This window comes from Chlorocebus sabaeus, chromosome 1 (genome assembly GCF_047675955.1).
Source record: "Chlorocebus sabaeus isolate Y175 chromosome 1, mChlSab1.0.hap1, whole genome shotgun sequence".
Lineage (NCBI taxonomy): Eukaryota > Metazoa > Chordata > Mammalia > Primates > Cercopithecidae > Chlorocebus > Chlorocebus sabaeus.
In genome coordinates this window covers 31,751,842-31,766,216 of record NC_132904.1, presented here as the reverse complement: position 1 = coordinate 31,766,216, position 14,375 = coordinate 31,751,842, and the positions used below count along the sequence as shown (strand labels likewise).

Here is a 14,375-nt window from a genome sequence, read left to right as displayed (position 1 = left end):
ATACATACTAGTAACTTCTAAAAAAAATCAGGCAAAACAATTTAAGATTGATGAGGAATATTAAATGCCCCACTATCTCATTTTTTGGAGTTAAGTCTTTTTCCCAGAATGTAGAATCATTAAGCTGAAATACAAAATCATATTTCAGTTTTATTCTTTTATATTATTTAGGTAAATAGAATGCTCTTTTTCTGAAATATTAAAATTACTGATTTATACCTATGATATCTAATTCTATAATCATTTACATGACACATAATTGCATATTTCTTTAAGTCAACTTTTAGTGATGTATTTATTTTTATTTATTAATTTGTTATTTATTATTATTATTATTATTTTGAGGCAGAGTTTTGCTCTTGTTGCCCAGGCTGGAGTACAATGGCACGATCTCGGCTCACTGCAGCCTCTGTCTCCAGGGTTCAAGCGATTCTCCTGCCTCAACCTCCCCAGTAGCTAGGATTACAGGCGCCTGCCACCATGCCCAGCTAATTTTTTGTATTTTTAGTAGAGACGGGATTTCGCCATGTTGGCCAGGTTGGTCTCAAACTCCTAGCCTCAGGTGATCTGCCTGCCTCAGCTTCCCAAAGTGCTGGGATTACAGGTGTGAGCCACCATGCCTGGTCTATTCATTTATTTTAAATGTGTTTTAGAGACGGGGTCTTGCTCTGTCATCCAGGCTACATGGAGTACAGTGGCATGATCACAGCTCACTGCGATCTCCAATTCCTGGGCTCAAGTGATCCTTCCAAGTATCTGAGACTACAGGCATACGACACCACACACCTAGCTAAAAAACCAACTTTTATACTACATCTTTTTTTGTTAAGAAATTACATATTGTGGACTGCAGTTAACTAGACTAAATGATATACATATATGAATTACCTAGCACAGTGCCTGGTACATGGTAGGAACTCAGTAAAGGATGGCCAGTGTTATTCATACAACAGAATAGGGAAATAAATACTAAAAACCAAAATGTTTCTTTTTGAATCTTTTCCCTAGTACCCTCGAAGTGTTCTACTTTACTATTTGGGCATCTTTTGAGTTTGAGTTTTGTTGGCTAGAGGGTTTTTTGTTTGTTTGTTTTCCTTCCAGGAAACAGGAGATGATTTGCCCAGAGTCATCAGAGATGAATATAAACAACTCTATGTCTCCTGACTCTGACTTTGAAGCTTTATCCCACTACTGATGCTACTTTACTGTAAAGACAGTTCTGCAGAGTCAAAAAGCATCTCCCATTGCTCAGTAAATATATTCATGGTTATACTCAAGTATTTCCTGAGTGCCTAACAAGTGCCTGTCTGCTATGTCAAAATTATAATACATTCAAGAAGGAAGAAATCTAGCAACATAATTTCAGATGGTTTAATATTAAGTAACCATTATAGATTCTAGAATCAACCTACCATTGAGGTGAGAAAGATAGTCAATATAGGCCAGGACATACTCTGGAATGTCTCCATACTTTTTTAGCCCCAGCTCAAAAATCTTAAAGGCAACAGATTTGTCCTACAAGTAAAGAAAATAAAGTACAGATTTCCATGAAATGTCAGATAAAATACTTAAAAGAATATTAAAATTACACCTAAATATGACAAAATACATAAGAATTAAAACAAAATCATGTTAAGTAAAAATTGCTGAGCTAGAAACTATTCAAAGGAGTTTAGTGATTAGAAATCACTAGTCATTAATATAATGATTAGTAAAGCATGAATTAGAAATAGAGTGATTAATAAAGCATAAATTAGCAGGTAGTTGGGGATTTGGATGATGCTCCATATAATTTTACACAGATACACTTAGACTGCCTTTACAAAATGGAGCAATAAAAGCTTAATGACAGAAGCTAAAACCACCTTTTACGAACCTCAGATGAAGGAAGTTGTTTTACCTTTACACTGGTATTTCAGTATTTACCTTACTACAGTAATATTCCATGAGTGCTGCAGTAACATAGACATGGTGGCGGGTTCTGGTATCTTCTCTTGCTTTTTTAAATATCATTCTTCCAGATTTGATGCCTTCTGCTCTCCGTGCAAATTTCATATATTGGATATATACCTATGCAAAATAAAGTATTTGTGTTCTATAAGTTAGGCAGTATGTTTCCTGTATAAGAAAGCAATCCTCGAGGCCGGGCGCGGTGGCTCAAGCCTGTAATCCCAGCACTTTGGGAGGCCGAGACGGGCGGATCACGAGGTCAGGAGATCAAGACCATCCTGGCTAACACGGTGAAACCCCGTCTCTACTAAAAATACAAGAAAATTAGCCGGGCGAGGTGGCGGGCGCCTGTAGTCCCAGCTACTCAGGAGGCTGAGGCAGGAGAATGGCGTAAACCCGGGAGGCGGAGCTTGCAGTGAGCCAAGATCGCGCCACTGCACTCCAGCCTGGGGCACAGAGCAAGACTCCGTCTCAAAAAAAAAAAAAAAAAAAAAAAAAAGAAAGCAATCCTCAATACCCAATAAATTAGAAAGTAGGAATTTAGATAATATTCTATTTAAATCCACAAGCTAATTTTTTTCTGGTATTAAGAGATGCATGCAAATTAGTTTTTTATTGAGATATAATTCATATACCACAAAATTCACCCTTTACAATTCAGTGGTTTTAAATATATTTACAAGGTTGTGCAATCATCACCATTATCTAATTCTAGAATACGTAAAGTTTAAGAGTGAAAAGTGTGACACTACTAGAACATACTCCATTAATCAATGCCAGTATCTAAAAAACTCAAGAGTTGGTTTAATACAAGCATGTTTTACAATACATGTTTTTTGTTGAGACAAGAGTCTCGCTCTGTTGCCCAGGCTGGAGTGCAGTGGTACGATCTTGGCTCACTGCAACCTACGCCTCCCGGGTTCAAGCCATTCTCCTGCCTCAGGTTCCCAAGTAGCTGGGACTACAGGCGCTCGCCACCAGGCCCGGCTAATTTTTGTATTTTTAGTAGAGACAGGGTTTCACCATTTTGGCCAGGCTGGTCTCGATCTCCTGACCTCATGATCTGCCTGCCTCAGCCTTCCAAAGTGCTGGCATTACAGGTGTGAGCTACCGCACCCAGCCTGCAATACATGTTTAACTTCATATTTTCTTGGTTTCTTTTTAAAAGCCCACTACTCTATTTTCCAAACAACATATTATAGAACATCATGGATAAACGATGAGCCATTTTATACCCAGCACCTACAGAATGTCCAGCACATCATGAATATGCAGTTTTGTTTAGTAAACAAATGACTAATTAGTAGGGTCCTAGTTTGCTCAGTTTTGATAATGTCTAGCTATGTTATCCAGTTTTGATGGATGGATGAATGGATGAATGGATGGATGGATGAACTATGAGTTCCTCAAGAAAAGGAATTTTATCTAGTTTGTCATTATGTTGCTGGAGTCTAGCACAATGCATAGACTTCAGCAATATATTTGTTAGATATCTTTGTGGAATGAATTATAAGATGATGAATAAATGTAGGAATTATAGCAGTGGAATCCCAATATAAATCATTAACAAGAAAAAGTAGTGTAGCTATAATTGACTTGAGGCAGACGGTCTGAAGACACACCCACAAGCCTGTCCCCTTCCTCTCCCAATGGGAGAGCACAACTGCACTTTTGCACTTGGGGCTTTGAAAACCACTATGATAGAGCAGGATTTAGAATAAAGTGAGTTTCAGTCTAATTTCTTCCCAGGATGTTGTTTTCTCCTGCCTCATTTAAAAAGAAATATTTATTAAGCAACAATTCTGTGGCATAAAGTGGCTTCAAACCATGATCACAAAGAAAGTGTTAGAGAAAGTGCCTCTGTATCTATTTTATACTGCTGCATTAAAAAGAGAAATTCTAGCAGAAAACAGATCAGTAATTGTCAGAGGTAAGGGCAGAGGGAAGGGTTATATCTACAAAAGGGTCACAAGGGGGAATTTTTGGAGGATGGTGGAGGTGTTTTCTATCTTAATTGTGGTGGTGATCCCATGACTCAATGTTATTTGTCAAGATTCATAGAACTATACAACAAAAACAGTGAATTTTACTGTATATAAATTTAAATTATTTTTTGTTAGATAAGACTGTAAAGGTGGGAAAAAAGAGATCTGTAAAGTTACTCACCAAGGTTGGGTCAATATCCTCAATTGCCAGAAGTCTGTTATATATACTGTGAACCTTTTCATACTTCATGCGACTCTAAGGTGGTAGAGAAGAAGTGAGTATCAACATATGGTCATAAATAAGCAGGATTTGAGCTCTAAGGAGTCCAAAAGCTATAACCTCCCACCCCCAATGGCATCTCCATTGAGCATAAATATAGTATAAGCTGACAACTAATAACTGTTCATTTGGCATCATCTCTGTCTACCAAAAGCAATATGCCTGGCAAACAACCAGCCAGAAAAAAAGTTCAGTCCTGCAGTAAAAAATTGAATTATAAGAAGGCTTTAAACATTTTTACTTACCTCTTCATAATCTGCATATGCAAAATAAAGAAGCATATTCTTCTTCAATAAAGTGCTTATGGCTCTTTCATATATATTAGCAGCTTCGTCACTAAATAATTTGGCATTATTCATATCCTAGGAGAAAAAAAAGAAAGCTCATCTTCAATAATTCTAATATAGTTGTGAGAGAATAAAATTAATAGTTACATCTATTTTATTTATTTATATGTGTCTAAGAAAGCATATATGTATGTACACACACATATGTGTATTCACACACACACATACATAAACACATATGCATTTCTGGATTCTAAAAAAATTCCAAAAACTCCCTTCAGTAGTTTAACTTACAAAATAACCATGCAAGTACTCTAAATGATTCATCACTTTAATATGTTAAAAAATTGCCAGTTTAATTCTAAGGCGATCTAATTATATGAGTGTCACTAAGATTCATATGAACGTAAGCTTAAATTTTCAATACTTATGCTTTACTACCAAAATTCAGTTATATTTTTCAGTGAATCATTGCTATATCAAAACCACAAATATATCAAAGTGGGGATAGGGAAGGAACACTTACTCCCTTTTCTGCAAGCAGTTTACTTGACTGCTCAAGATACTGGGCAGCTTCATACCAAATATCAGGGTGATGGCCCAGCACAAGCAGGCACTGTTCATAAGCAAACATAACTAAGGGAAGAAATTAACAAACAACATTCAATTAAAATAATTATTATTTGTAAAACTATCAATATAAGTATCATAACCAAATTAGGATCCTCAAAAATGAATGATAATTAGAAATAAAAACCATCATCCATCTAAGCTCCCTCCATCTATCCATCACTTATTAATTTTTTTTATTTTTGGAAGCAGGGTCTCTGTCACATAGGCTGGAGTGCAGTGGCACAAATATGGTTCACTGCAGCCTCGACCTCCTGGGCTCAAGTGATTTTCCTGCCTTAGCCTCCCAAGTAGCTGGGACCAGGTGTGTGCCACCACATCTGGCTTATTTTTTAAAATCTTGTGGCCGGGTGCGGTGGCTCACACCTGTAATCCCAGCACTTTGGGAGGCCAAGACGGGCAGATCACAAGGTCAGGAGATCGAGACATCCTGGCTAACATGGTGAAACCCTGTCTCTACTGAAAAGCAAAAAATTAGCTGGGTGTGGTGGTGGGCGCCTGTAGTCCCAGCTACTCGGGAGGCTGAGGCAGGAGAATGGCGTGAACCCAGGAGGCCAGCTTGCAGTGAGCAGAGATCGCGCCACTGCACTGCAGCCTGAGTGACAGAGCGAGACTCCGTCTTAAAAAAAAAAAAAAAAAATCTTGTATAGAGACGGGGTTTCACCATGTTGCCCAGGCTTGTCTTGAACTCCTGGGCTCAAGCAATCCTCCCACCCCAGCCTCCCAAAGTACTGGGATTACAGATGTGAGCCACTGCACCCAGCCTAAGTTAATACTTATCAAGCACCAACTATATGACAGGGAATGTGGAAGGCACGGTGAATATACAAGTGAATAAGACTTCCTGTATTCAAGAAGTCTGCAGTAAATGGGGAGGATAGACAGAAAGCAAAGATCAAAAGTATTATAATGATGAAAGTATAGTATACTCTGAAAACTTACAGCAAGAGGACTTAACATAGTTTAGGGACTCAAGAAAGGCTTCACTAAGGAACTGACATGTAACACAACACCTGAAGAAGGGATGAAGCTGGTCAGAGGCAAATAAATGAAGTGGCGTAAGGATGGGGTAGATACAAAAATGGCGTAGGCAAAGGAAACAATATTTGCAAAGACCTACAAGTAAGACAGCAAGCCAAGATTGAGGAATTCATAAAGCTCCAAATTAAGAGTCTGGCACTGGCATAGTAGTTTATATCAGACCAACCCTCAGTAAGTAAAAATTATAAACAAACACAAATATAAAAGCAACTATCTAAAGGTACTGGAAATGACCAAAAGAAGCAGAAATCAGATTGAGCCCTTAAAAAGGTAGAACACCACTAGGTGAAATCCACATTTAATATGGCTTTTCCCTTCAAGTGCATGCCCATGTCGTGCACTTCTGGGATAGCTAGAACTCAAGTCAAATGCTGCAGTCATACTGTCCTGAAGTAACATGGAGTTCTGGCCTATGAGAGCAGCTAGAAATTGAGGGGAGACATCCCCAAAAGGAGAAAGCCAGAGCCTGAAAATCTGGGCATAAATGTTCTCAAATCCTCACCTGATCCCTAAAATGTACATACACAGGAAAGGATACAACCAGACCAGCAGAAAACAAAGCTGGAAGGCGAAAAGAGTTGAATAGATACCTCAGCAACTAAGAGAGATGAAGTTTAGAATTTGTTGGGGCAAATACCTTAGACTTTTCATTGTCTTAGGAGTAAAGACTATGTCCCAAGAATAAAGTATTTAATCTGAGATTAAGGGTAAAACTAAAACAGATCTGTCTTCATATTATAAAACCAAGCCTCCACAAAGTCCAAGTAATCTGACAGTAATACTTAACTTCCTGCTAAAATAATAAAACATTCTTCAGAGGAAGATGACAGAATCTAGAGTCTTTACAATGTTTCATTTGTACCTTCCTACAATATCTAAAAGAAAAAATTTAAACAGGAAATAGGAAAATGTAAACCACAGTCAAGAGAAAAAACAATCAAAGAAAATAAACTCCATGGTGGTTGAAGGCCCAGATGTTGGAATTGGCAGATGAAGACTTTATAACTACTGTTATAAATATGTTCAAAGATATAAAGAAAAAGATGGTAATGAACAAACAAGGAATCTCAACTAAGAAATAGACACCATAAAAAAGAACTATAAAAAATAAAAAATTTCTAACATGGAAATTTATAGAACTGAAAAATACTGTATCTGAAATGAAGAATTCACTGGATGTGCTTAATTGCAGACTGCATATGATGAAAACAAAGGTTCAGTGAATATGGAGATAGATCTATAGGAATTATTGAATCTGAAGAACAAAAGAAAAAAAGATTATGGGTAAAAAAGTTTTGGTAACCTATGGGGATACCAAGTGGCCTAACATACATGTAACTGAAGTCATGAGGGTTAATCTTGTTACCTCTTTTTGTTATAAGGGTCTGATCCTCTGTACGAAGAGGGTTGCTCTTTTCCCACTGTATATATTTCTTCCACATATCTACTTGTTGAGCTTCTTGAGGAGTATTCTGAGGAGGCACCGAGGGAGCATTACGGTCCAAGCCTTTCATTACTGTCTCATATTCCTAGACAACAAGCATTTAGAATTCTTTGGTGAGCCAGGAACAACTCGGATGTATGGGGGATGGGGTAGATCAGTTTGGAAGACTGTTCAAAATGCCTACTTTTTCCAAATACCACTTTGTTAATATAATCTGAAAACTACTTAAGAGTAGAGGAAAGATGAGAGTATTATCCACTCAAGAACAGGTTCCCAGGAGTGGGTGAACAAAACACCCATGGGCCCTCTCTATAAGTGATCTAGGAGGTTACTTTACAGGATATAAGAGTTGACAGATCAATAGAATTGAAGATCTGGTGGCATTTATTATTGCCATCTTTGGAGAAACTGCCTTCTACAATTTCAGTAGTTTATATTAATAGGCTATTTTTCCTAACTTCTAAGAGTGTCAATGAATGGAAAGGTATGCACACAATCAAAATGTGTCACTGAGAGCTATGTTATTAGATCACAGAATAATACAATATTCAGACAAACCCAAATAAGAGAGGGAAAAGAATTACTTCATCAATTCTAAGTAGAGTCTTATCTCTATGTCCTGTTTCCATATTTTAAAAAATAATTTCTTCTAAACCCAATTTATTATATTTTGTTCGTACAAAGAGATATTTCATTTCAAATATGTCATCTCCTCAGACTTTGCAATTAATTGCTGTTAAGACTGCTAATGATTGAAAATATCAAAAGTAATACCAGACAGGGAAAGCTCTCCTGTAAACAACAGGTTCATAATAATCATTAAAATAGATGGATGGAATTCCATACCTTTGCTACACGTCTAGCATTCATATAATCTCTACTCCGATCTTCAATCATTTTTTTAGCTAAATGAATATTGATACCCTAGAAAAAACAAAAATATTTTAAAATTAAGTATAGTTTCTTTAAAATTAGCACAATACAGTTAATTTATTCATTTACTAAATAACTTTAAATTCTTTATTTTAAAAGATTTCTTGTTTAATAAAGGTTCATACAGCTCATGAAAAGCAGGAAAAAAAAGGTTCAATCACATTATACATTTCAAAGATTAAGGAGGATGTGCTTACGTCTTATGAGCTGGCAGTAAGTTTCCATTTATCAGGAACTTTTAAAGATAGAATCATTTGAAAAGGGTCAATTATTTCATATAAGATTCTACTAAAAAAAAATGACATGGCTCATGCCTGTATAGGAGGCTGAGTTGGGTGGATCACTTGAGGTCAGGAGTTCGTGACCAGCCTGGCCAACAAGGTGAAACCCCGTTTCTACTAAAAATACAAAAAAATTAGCTGGGTGTGGTGGCGTGCACCTGTAATCCCAACCACTTGGGAGCCTGAGGCAGGAGAATTGCTTGAACTGGCGAGGCAGAGGTTGCAGTGAGCCAAGATCGTGCTATTGCACTCCAGCCTGGGCGACAGAGCGAGACTCCGTCTCAAAAAAAAAAAAAAAAAAAAAAATGTACAGATTCATCTGGGTGAATAGCCATGGTTTGACTTTGATAGCCCTTTTTCTTTTTTATAGACAGAGTCTTCCTCTGTCACCCAGGCTAGAGTGCAGTGGCGCCATCCTAACTCACTGGAACCTTAAACTCCTGGGCTCAAGTAATCCTCCTGCCTCAGCCTCCTGACATAGGACTACAGGTGTATCCTGCTAGGTCTGGCTCATTAAAAAAATTTTTTGTTGTTGAGACGTAGTCTTGCTATGTTGCCTGGGCTGGCCTCAAACTCCTGGTCTTAGGCAGTCCTCCCACTTCAGCCCCCCAAAGTGCTGGGATTACAGGCATGAGCCATCACACCTGGCTAATAGCCCTTTTCTAACTAGTTCTGTTGTATAACACTTTTTAAAGAGACAAACAGAAGTAGCAAGGAAAGATAAACATTACCATTCAGTGAGTACTCCAAGGATTCTAAGACCCTTTCAGGGAGTCCATGAGATCAAAATAGTTGTCATTATAATACTAAGACATTATTTGCGTCTCTCATAAAAATACAGGAGTTTTACAGAGGCTACGTGACATTTAGTATGTAACACACTGAATGGAAGCAGATGTGAAAATCCAGCTGTTTTCTATTAAACTAGACATGAAAGAGATTTGTGAAAATATAAAATAATGCCACTCTTCTAACTACATTTTTTGTTTTAGAAAATACAGTTTTTGGTCAGGCATGGTGGCTCGTGCCTGTAATCTCGATTACATTTTGGGAGGCCAAGGCAGGTGAAATGCTTGAGCTCAGGAGTTCAAGGCCAGCCAGAGAAACATGGAGAAACCCCATCTCTACAAAAAATTAGCTTGAGAGTGGTGGCGCATGCCTGTAGTCTTAGCTACCTGGGAGGCTGAGGTGGGAGAATCACCTGAGCCCAGGAAGTTGAGACTGCAATGAGCTGCGACTATGCCACTGCACTCTAGCCTGGGTGACAAAGTAAGACCCTGTCTCAAAAAAATAAAAATAAAAAATTCTTTGTGATCTTCAATAATTTTTAAAATCCAAAAACCATAAAGTTTGAAAACCACAGCTGATGCCTGTGAGGGAACAATTTCACTACCCTATATAGTTCTTCGAAATCACAATATACATACGAAGAACTTTCTTCTTTTCTCTTTAGAGATGGGGGTCTCACCATCTTGCCCAGGCTGGTCTCAAACTACTGGGCTCAGGCAATCCTTATATCTCTCGGCCTCCCAAAGTGCTGGGATTACAAGTGTAAGCCACCATGCCCAGCCAAGGAACTTCCTTTTAACGCTAGAGCTTATTTGGCATGTGTATTTATGTATTCAGATTGATTAGCTCAGTTATTAAAAGCAGATACCAATAACACAAAGATCTTGGATTGTAGCCACACACCTCACAAATTCAAACCAATAATCACATCACTGTAATCAGGTGATAGAGGTGCACAGCAACTAAAAAATAATTCCTAAAAGGTACTATTGGAAACATAATTCCCAAAAGGTACTGTTTTATAGGTCAATGGCAATGTGTATGTGTGTGTGTGAATGTGTGGACACGGCTTAGCGCAGGAAAAAAATAGTTTTATAAGAACTATTGTTCTTCAGAGTATCCTCTAAAAAATAACACTAATATGGAGACTCTTAAAACCTTGCAAAAACATTATAGTGCTTTCATTACAATCAATAAAGAAATGTGTAACAATGATATAGAAAAGCTATAATCTACAAATCCACAATGCATAAAAATCAAAATGGCTTGAAAATAAACAACTACTCTGACCTAATTTACCTCTTCATACTTGTTATAGTCTCTCCAGAGTTGTTCAATGTTGATCATCGGATTAACACAACCTCGTTGATAAACTCTTCGGACAGCTGTTATTCTTTGATTTTCTGCATAAGATCCTACAGCTTCCCTGAGATTGTATAAGAAATGCCATCAATTATATTATAGCTAAATCTCATTCAACCCAGCAATCTCACTACTGGATATCTACCCAAAGAACAACTCTATGGAAAATAGTATGGAGATTTCTCAAAGAACTAAAAATTATATTTTAGCTAAATCAACTGTTTATATATATATATGTATATGTATGTATATATACACACAAATACTTACACGCCTTTTAGGAAATTGATGTAATCCACCCAAATCTAAGAAATAAAAATAAAATGTTAATATCTTTCTTGGTATTTTCACATTGAAGTGCATATATTAAAAAGTTTTAACTCTACCTGATAGGACATAATTTCCATTCCAATTTTATCCAGTGCAAAGTCATATGCTTGAGCCATTTTTTCTCTGAAATGAACATGAAAGACGTGGTTTTTAAATTCTTTTGTTATTAAAATTTATCTACAATTAGGTCAGACATGGTGGCTCATGCCTGTAATCCCATTGCTTTGGGAGGCCGGGGCAGAAGGATCACTTAGACCCAGAGTTCAAGACCTGCCTGTGCAACATAGCAAAACCCAGTCTCTAAAAACATAAAAATTTTAAAAATTAGCTGGGCGTGGTGGTGTGCATCTGTAATCCTAGCTACTCGGAAGGCTGAGGTGGGAGGATTGCTTCAGCCCAGGATTTAAAGGTTACAGTGAGTTATGAATGCACCATTATACTGCAGCCTGGGTGACAGAGCAAGATGCTGTCTCTAAAAAAAATGAAATATAAATTATTATTTGAACATAGGTATAGTGGTTCACTCCTGTAATCTCAATGCTTTGGGAGGCTAAGGCAAGAGGATCATCTGAGGCCAGGAGTTGGAGACAAGCCTGGTCAACACAGTGAGACCTCGTCTCTATAAATAAATAAATAAATAAATAAATAAATAATGTACTTATAAGTAAAACGTAGCTTCTGATCACAGGATCAGAACAACATTTGAACATTTTCTATAAACAAAAATTAAAGACATCTTTGTAAGTATATAAAGTCATTATTTGATGTTAAGCTTGTCAGTATCATAAATTGTTTCCTTTATCTACTGCTTGTGAGTTTATCAAAAATAAGGCTCATGTCTTATATTTATATCCTTTAAGTTGCATAACTCTATACATAGCAGATTCAAATGTGGAAATTTGTGGTTCCTTTATTAATGATACATTAAGTCTGAAGATCTATTAGCTCTAAAGTAAAATGTAGAAATCTGGAAAGTATAATTTTATTAAAATGCTACTTATGTTAAAATGTAAAGGGTACATTAGGGAAAAAGAACTTCCACTTCAATATAACACAATAAAGTATAAACAGACCAGATGTTGTGGTTTATGCCTATAATTCCAGCATTTTGGGAGGCTGAGGCAGGAGAACTGCTTGAGCCCAGTAGTTTGAGACCAGCCTAGGGACATTAGCCTACACTTGAGACCCTGCTATGTTTGGAGTCTCAAACATAAGGAGACCCCATCTCTACAAAAAAATAGAAAAAAAATCAGCCAGGTGTGGCCGCTCGTGCCTGTAGTCCCATCTACTTGGAAGGCTGAGGTGGGAGGATCGCATGAGCCCAAGAGGTTGAGGTTACAGTGAACCTGTGATTGTGCCACTGCACTCAAGCCTGTACGACAGAGCTGAAACTGTCTCAAAACACAAAAATCATAGCAAGAAATATAATCCGGAAAAGACAATAAAGACAGAATTTTAGTAATAGACATAACTTGACTGTTAGTTACATAGAAAAATGGCACCTCAGAAGAAGGTCTATTATTTAGATTTGGCAAAGATGGGGAGGTGGGTATAATTTGCAGTGGGGATGGTAACTTTTCAATACAACTGTCAGAGACCCCTTAGATCACTATAATTGTCAGAGACCCCTTAGATCACTTAAGTAGCATATTGCATTGTGACCTGACCTGCCAAAAGTGGTACTAGCACAAGTATGAAGATGGTTTTTGAAAAAATTTGACAAGTCTGCCAACAAAGTGGTTTGGTGTTGCAAATATACAGTGTTTCAGTATAGAAAGGGCTTGGGCGATTCAATTCTCCAGAGTAAGACTCATGGCCAGTGACTTTCTTTGAAGTACTTTTTTCAAGGTTACTAATTTCTTAGAAAATCCTGACTTTTCAAATCCTGATATTTCTTCCCAACTGGAGCTAACAGAAGGTGTGAGTTTATGTGGGATTAACTGTGTGCCTGGAGATGACTTGCATTCTTAAGATCCTGGTTTCACTTACTTGTAACTTGGTAGTTTACCCTTGGTTTCTCGGACATATGAAAGATAACACTTCCATAAATCAATGTGCAAAACCTTCATAAGGCATCTCTGAAATAGCTTTAAATACAAGAATATATTATCAGAATCCAGTTAAATAAATTTCATATGGACATAGATGAAATGAAACATTAAAAACACAAATTCAGCTCCCTTTACGAATTTCTCTTCTTATAAATAAAAGGCAAATAATTTCCCCATTTTCAGTTCAGATAATTAAAATGCTTCTCATGATTTGTCAGGGGAGTATAATTATTTTCTTTTCCTTTCCAAAATTTTTATGATGAACATTTTTAAGCATATAAAAAAGTTGAGTAACTATAATTAACTTGTAAAAAATCACAATCTAGATTCAATTATTGTTAACATTTGTCTTATACATACTAGGTTTTAAGTTAAACTTCAATATAAAATTTAAAGTATTTGAGGACTCACCTTTTCAACCTTGTCATAATTTTTAGCTTTAATCTGAAGAGAAACAGAAAATATAGAATTAATACTGCTTTTTAGAGCATCAATTTGAATTTTTGACCAATTTTTAACCAACTTTGGAAATGCATCCCTATACTTTCTTATTAATTTTGTTCTTCAAAAATAACAGAAGTGTGAAGCAAACATGGGTAAAATGCATTGCAAATATACCTGTGTAAATGGAATCTATATGGATTTTCATACATTCATTTACATAGAAATTTTGTGAATTTAATAAAATTCTGTAAAATAGTCATGAGATGAATACAGAAATATATACATACCTGATAGGTCTACCTGAATAGGACTTTATGTATATCCACTGAAGAAAAACTTAAGGCTTTCCTTTCCCTGAATAGCTACCAGAACAATCTGAGTGCCAAAAAAGATTTGCAAATTTGGACTACATACAACATTCAGTCACACCATCAACCTACTATATTGCAGATATTGTGCTAGGCGTGGGTGCTACCACTGTCAACAAGACAGGTCTGCCCCTGCCCTCATAGAGCTTACAGTCTTACGGGGAAAATAGAAGGTCATTGTAAGATATTATGATTAAGTG

At 36.8% G+C, this 14,375-nt stretch overlaps 1 protein-coding gene across 1 annotated transcript in view; it reads right to left on the bottom strand.

Annotated features, from left to right (window-relative positions):
* CSTF3 (cleavage stimulation factor subunit 3) overlaps window positions 1-14,375 on the bottom strand; it is a 77,682-nt gene that overhangs the window by 10,423 nt on the left and 52,884 nt on the right. The window contains exons 4-15 of the mRNA XM_037999536.2: window positions 13,775-13,807; window positions 13,302-13,399; window positions 11,369-11,435; window positions 11,253-11,287; window positions 10,920-11,046; window positions 8,464-8,541; window positions 7,540-7,702; window positions 5,029-5,138; window positions 4,461-4,577; window positions 4,117-4,191; window positions 1,927-2,070; window positions 1,413-1,515 (exon numbers count right to left, since the gene is read on the bottom strand). Of these exons, the coding sequence (XP_037855464.1) occupies window positions 1,413-1,515; window positions 1,927-2,070; window positions 4,117-4,191; window positions 4,461-4,577; window positions 5,029-5,138; window positions 7,540-7,702; window positions 8,464-8,541; window positions 10,920-11,046; window positions 11,253-11,287; window positions 11,369-11,435; window positions 13,302-13,399; window positions 13,775-13,807 (1,150 nt within the window). The remainder of the gene's footprint in view (window positions 1-1,412; window positions 1,516-1,926; window positions 2,071-4,116; window positions 4,192-4,460; window positions 4,578-5,028; window positions 5,139-7,539; window positions 7,703-8,463; window positions 8,542-10,919; window positions 11,047-11,252; window positions 11,288-11,368; window positions 11,436-13,301; window positions 13,400-13,774; window positions 13,808-14,375) is intronic.